Raw genomic sequence first — 5947 nt, forward strand, 5'->3', positions numbered from 1 at the left:
CACGTGGAGACTGGACTTGCCAAGGAAGAGGTCGCTTCTCTGCGGTTACGGAAGCTTTACTGTAGGGATCGTAGTGGGTAGACTGGGCATCTCTTCCGACAGCTCCCTCCCCCTGCCCTGCCCCCTTCTGGGTGAAAGCTGGAGCAGCTGCTAACATTGGTTCTGCTGGGACCATACTGGCCCCTTTCCCCCCATCAGGTCCTCCACTGCTTCCTCTGCACTGTAAGGCCTTGGTCTTTTTGCCTTAAAAACTACTTAAAATGGGACGTTTTTGTCTCCATGCGCTACTTTCAATGTGAAGTATAATCATTGATGGTTTCTTCAGTTAACTTCCGTTGCACCACCTTATTTCATCTTCAAGTTCAAGGAAAGCGTTGTCGGTCACCAGGAGAAAGCAGCACCATAGATTTCCTCTTTCTGTATTCCTGAAGTTAATGACTTCACCAGCAAAGCAATCTGAATTTCCTAGGGCAGGTGTGCCTTTTTGATATACACGTTTTGATATACACATGAGAGCTTCTCTTCAGAAAATATGCTAATCATTTGATGTTTGAAGTTCTTTTGTTCCATTTGTTGTGTTCACCTCCCCAGGAACATCAATGTCCATATGCTGATTCTCCTTTGCATCCCATATCTAACATTTTCTAGTCAATCTTTTATATATGTATATATATATATCCATTTTATTTGTTTGTACTGTCTTAGTCTACTACGCCACCTCACTGCTTATTTTTCACTATTTAATTTTAAACTAGACATCAATATGCAGATATATACATATCTGTTGGCTAAAATTAGGAGAACATAGCTGAATGATCCGCAATGAAGTGACCGTGCCTGTAGCAACACCCATATTAAGTAACAGGCCATTACCAGCTCCTAACAGCCACCGTCAGGCTTCCTCCCAAATAAATATCCTTCCTCTCTCAAAAGTAATTGCTCTCATGACTGATAAGACCATGGATTAGTTGCACATTGTTTTGAACTTTACATAAATGGGACCCTATAGTATGGTATCGAATTCACTAAGAATTGACTGTTATAGCGAGGAGATTCATTCATGTTGTTGCATGTAGCTGTGGGCTTTTTCTTTGTTTTTATTGCTATGTAATTTTTAGCTTTATGAATGTAATACAACGTATTTGTGTGACACTGTTAGATTGTTTCCAGTTTAGGATATTAAGAATAATAGTGCTATGAATATTTCTATATCTGATTTATAATTTACAGGTGCATGCCTATCTGTTGAGTTCATACTTCACAGTGAAATGCCTGAGTTATAAGGTATACATAGATTCCATTTTTATAAATAATAGTAAATAATTCTATAAAATATTTAGTAGTTATTTACTGACATTCATACCAGCAGTATTTGAGAATTTCAGTTGCACTACATCATTATCGTACTTAGTATTGTCCATCTTGTTCATTTTAGCCATTTTACGTGTTTTTTAGAAGTATATATTAATTGGCTATGTGGATTTGGGAAATGCTGGTTAAATTATTTGCTCCCTCTCTTTCTGTGGAATTCTCGTTTTCTTTCAGACCAGTAGAATTTCTTTATATATTTTGTATATAAGCCCTTTGGGATTATGTATTGCAAACAGCAATCTAGCTGAGAGGAATTACTAAGAGGCAGAAGAAGGGTGAGCGTGATGGTGGGGCAGGAGGAAGGTAAAAGGAAACAGAGGAACGATCTAGGAAGCAAAGCTATGGATAGAGGTATACACATAGGTGTGTACATATGTAAACATCTTAATAAAAATAGAAGTGTTGGCCTATGTACATATATTTATATGACAATACATTGAGGTATTGGATGGACTTTGGGCCTCTGCTCAAGCCCTCCCTCAACACAAGAACATTTTGTTCTAACAACCTGGCATTCTGTAATGCACACCCTCCCAACACAATCGCTGAAGACAAAATGGGTGCATCAGCAAATGTGAAGAAAGCTGATGGTGCCTGGCTATCAAAAGATATAGCATCTGGGGTGTTAATGGCTTGAAGTTAAACAAGCAGCCATCCAGCGGAGAAGCAACAAGCCCTCATTGAAGAAGCATGGTAACAGGCATCAGAAGGCCCAGACAACAAGGCCCCCCCAAAACATTGTTGGGAACTAGGGGGCTCAGAGCATAGACCCAAAGCCCATCTGTAGACAATGGGACATCCCCTCACAGAAGGATCACAAGGAAGGGATGAGTCAACCAGTGAGTATGAAACACACAATATACCTCTGGTTCCTTGAGGCTTCTTCAACCCCCACTATGATGACCAGGAACATGTATATCGGTGCAGATAAGAGCTCAGGACACACGGAATCCAGGTCAGATAAACCCCTCAGGAGCAGAAATGGGAGTAGCGGTACCAGCAGGGTAGGGAAGGTGGGGAGAGGAGAGGAGGAAGGAAGGGAGAACTGATTACAATGATGGACACATACCTCCCCCCAGGGGGTGAATAACAGTAACTGTGAGGGCAGGGAGACAGCAGTCAGTGTAAGATGTGAAAATGACACTCGTGATAATTTGTAATTTATCAAGGGCTAATGAGGTGTGGGGGGAGGAAGGAGTGAAAAAGAGGAGCTGATACCAAGGACACAAATAGAAAGTAAATGTTTAGAAAATAATGGTGGCAACATATGTACTAATATTGCTTGATACAATCTATGTATGGATTGTTGTAAGAGCTGTAAGAACCCCCAATAAAATGATCTTTAAAAATACAAAATCTGAGCCCCCCAAAATATGTATATGTGTGTGTGTGCAAATACATTTTTAACTTTTTATTTTGAATTGGGTGAAGGTTTCCCCAGCAAGTCTTCCATTTAACAATTCATGCACGTTTTGTTTCGTGTCACTGACTGCAGTCCCCACAATCATGTCACTTAGACTATGACTTTGTGCTTCCCGTTACCTTTTTTTCTCTTTTCTTTTCTTTTTTACTGTTTGAATTTTTAAAAAATAATTTTATTGGGGGCTCTAACAGCTCTTATAACAATCAATATATCAATTGTATCAAGACATTTATGCATGTGTTGCCATCATTTTAAAGCATTTTCTTTCTACTTCTGCCCTTGGTATCAGCGCCTCTCTTTTCCTTCCCTCCCCCACCCTTGTGAGCCCTTGATAAATGATTGTTATTTTCATATCTTCCACTGTCCGCTCTCTTCCTTCACCCAGGTTTCTGTTGTCCATCCCCCGGGGGTGGGGTGGGGGTTGTTATACACTGATCATTGTGATCTGTTTCCCCTTTCTCCCCCATCGCCCCCCCACCTTCCTCCTACCCTCGTGATCCATTCCTCTTCTTTTCGTACCCCTTCTTGCCTTCCGAACTCTGTCTTTGGGCAAATGTTGCCTTTTGAACTCAAATGGTTACTTATTCTGAGGACTGTGCACCTCCTTAGTAGCGCAGTTCACGGACAGACCTCTGTTATTTGGCTGCAACCTAAGACCTAAGGGTTGGAGTTCCTCCAGTCTCTATTGGACCACTAGCCCTGGTGTTTTTCATGATTTTGAGTTTGTTCCACGTTTTTCTATCACTCTGCCCAGGACTCTAGTAATCGCTTTCATAGTGGTAGCTGTCGTTAGCCTGCCATCATCGGATTCCTCAAGTCTCGATGTGGTAGAGCCTAAGGTTTGCAAGATCTGTTCATTTGGATTAATTCTTTCCATGCATTTTTAATTTTCTTTCCTCTTCTTTGCTCTGGACAGGCAACTTAGCTGACCAATCCCAAACTTAAGACCTAGTCCCTGCGCACAAAAGCTGAATGTAGAACATCATCTCTGTGAGCTGCTGACCTTGATGTTCTCTGTGACTAGGCCCAGGCCTCTAGGTCCAGTGACTCATTGCCTCCTGATGCTTGCCCATCACTAAGAAGTGTACATTCCTTTGGCCATTGTTTGCGGCATTATAATTATGAGTGTGTTTATAATGCACATGAGGGGTCTTTCAAAAGTTCTTGGAAATTTAAAAATTGCAACTCCATTTTTCTCTGAATTTTTTAAAGCCCTCTCAAAGTATGTTTATAGAAATATCTGCCAGACCTATATGTGGTTGTAAATATAGTCCCTTTTGCTTACTCATACTTGCTGATCTTTCCTATCTGCCTATATTTCCACTTGTAAATTGTCTTTTTTCCGGTAATGCAAGATTGTGTATGTCATAGTATTTATCTTTGTTGTCTTAAACTCCTGTGTACTTTTGTTAGTCTTTCTTATCTTTAGTAATATGTTGGTCACCCTCTTATTATATGTTTCCTTTCCCTTCATCCAAATTAATATGTGTCTAGTATCTACTTAGTAATTTTCCCTTCCCTCCCCTTCAATTTCTGGCAACCACCATTGTTTTCCCCTGTGTGTAAAGTAGTGAACTTATACAATATTTTCCCTTTTGTAAATGACTTGTTTCATTCAGCATAATACCTTCCAAGTTAATACATATTATGAGTGTTTCATGGATTCTTATTTTTCGACATTGCATAATATTCCATTTTATGTGTGTGTGTGTATATATAGTATATTTATCTTTTTATTTGTTGATGGACACTTAGGTTGTTTCCATTTCTTTGCTCATCTGAATAATACTGCAATGTGGGTGTGCATATATCTGACCATGTCTTAGGTCTTATTTCATAACATATTTACTTAGTAGTGGTTTCCTTTACCCCTTTTAACTATGCATTTTGGTAAAAAGATGTTCTTTATTTTAATATTGTCCATCCAGCTTATTTATCTTTATCTCTGTAGCTCAAGTAATTGCTGTCTCTTTGGCATTATATAGGTAATTTTTTAAAAAAGTACTTGAAAGTGATATTCATTACTTTGTGAGCCAATATGTTATATAGCTAAATAGTGATCTCAAGAGATAATTTTAACTAAAGGTTTGGTTAAAAGATATATTACCATAGTAATGTCAGGAAAACCTGTAGTCACCACCAGTCTAATAAGTATGGACTTTTAAAGAATTTTAGTTTGGTCCCCATTTCTCTCTATTCTGGTCACATATTTTCTCTATAGCAGGGTCCTTCTATTGTGGCTCTAATTAGAATGGATGTAGTGGTATGCTGGGCACCCATCTAGTTTTCCTGAACTCATGGTAAATTTAAATTTAATTTAAAAATCAGTTTTTGGAAGTAGTGGTCTTTCACATCGTTTAGTAGAGTTATTCCTAGGTATTTGAGGTTTTTTAGATATTATAATTGGTATAATTTTTAAACATTTTATTTTAAAATTAATTTTCATGTAGAAAAAGTTATTTTCTTAGCTTAAATTTTGCTATTAATTCTAATATCTATCTGTACGTTCTTTTGAATTTTCTCAGTAAATATGATGCCTGTGAAAATAACAGTTATTTTTCTTTCCAATCATTCCCTTTTTCCTCTAAGTCTATTGGCTAGGATTTTCTAGTACATTACTGAATGGAAGTGGTCTTAGTAGACTTTCTTTTTTTCCTAATCTTAGAGAAAAACTTACCAATATTTCACCATCAAGAATGATGTTTAGTGTTAATTCTTTAAAGAATAAAGGAGTTCCCTTTATTACTTTTGAGTGTTAATTGATAGTGATTATTATTAATGGATAGAGTTGGATTTTCCTATGCTTTTCCTAAATCTGTTGAGATTATCATATGATTATTTTATCTTCTTTTATGTTAATGTGTTGAGTTACATTAATTTGCTTTGTATTCTTAGAACAAACCCTACTTGGACCTTTTCACTTATTTCTAGATTTTCATTTTTGAATTTTTTGTGGGAATTTTGCATATATATTTATGAGTCTGTTTTGTTTGTTTTAATCATTTTTTTTTCTTTTTTTAACATTTTATTAGGGGCTCATACAACTGTTATCCCAATCCATACACACATCAATTGTGCAAAGCGCATTTGTACATCGTTTCTCAAAACATTTTCTCTCCATTTAAACCCCCGACATTAGGTCCTCATTTTTCT

The 5947-nt window shown here is 37.5% G+C and overlaps 1 protein-coding gene across 3 annotated transcripts in view; it reads left to right on the plus strand.

The window, feature by feature from the left end:
- The window catches only part of PRDM10 (PR/SET domain 10), a 106436-nt gene that overhangs the window by 16427 nt on the left and 84062 nt on the right, over window positions 1–5947 (plus strand). Inside the window, exon 4 of one of the 3 annotated variants that reach the window (XM_045295473.1) lies at window positions 1231–1284. The exons of the other annotated variants lie outside the window; for them this stretch is intronic. Within the exon in view, the coding sequence (XP_045151408.1) occupies window positions 1231–1284 (54 nt within the window). The remainder of the gene's footprint in view (window positions 1–1230; window positions 1285–5947) is intronic. 3 annotated transcript variants of the gene reach the window in all.

Source organism: Echinops telfairi, unplaced genomic scaffold (genome assembly GCF_000313985.2).
Source record: "Echinops telfairi isolate 266 unplaced genomic scaffold, ASM31398v2 ScPeMD7_5592;HRSCAF=6446, whole genome shotgun sequence".
NCBI classification, from domain to species: Eukaryota; Metazoa; Chordata; class Mammalia; order Afrosoricida; family Tenrecidae; genus Echinops; species Echinops telfairi.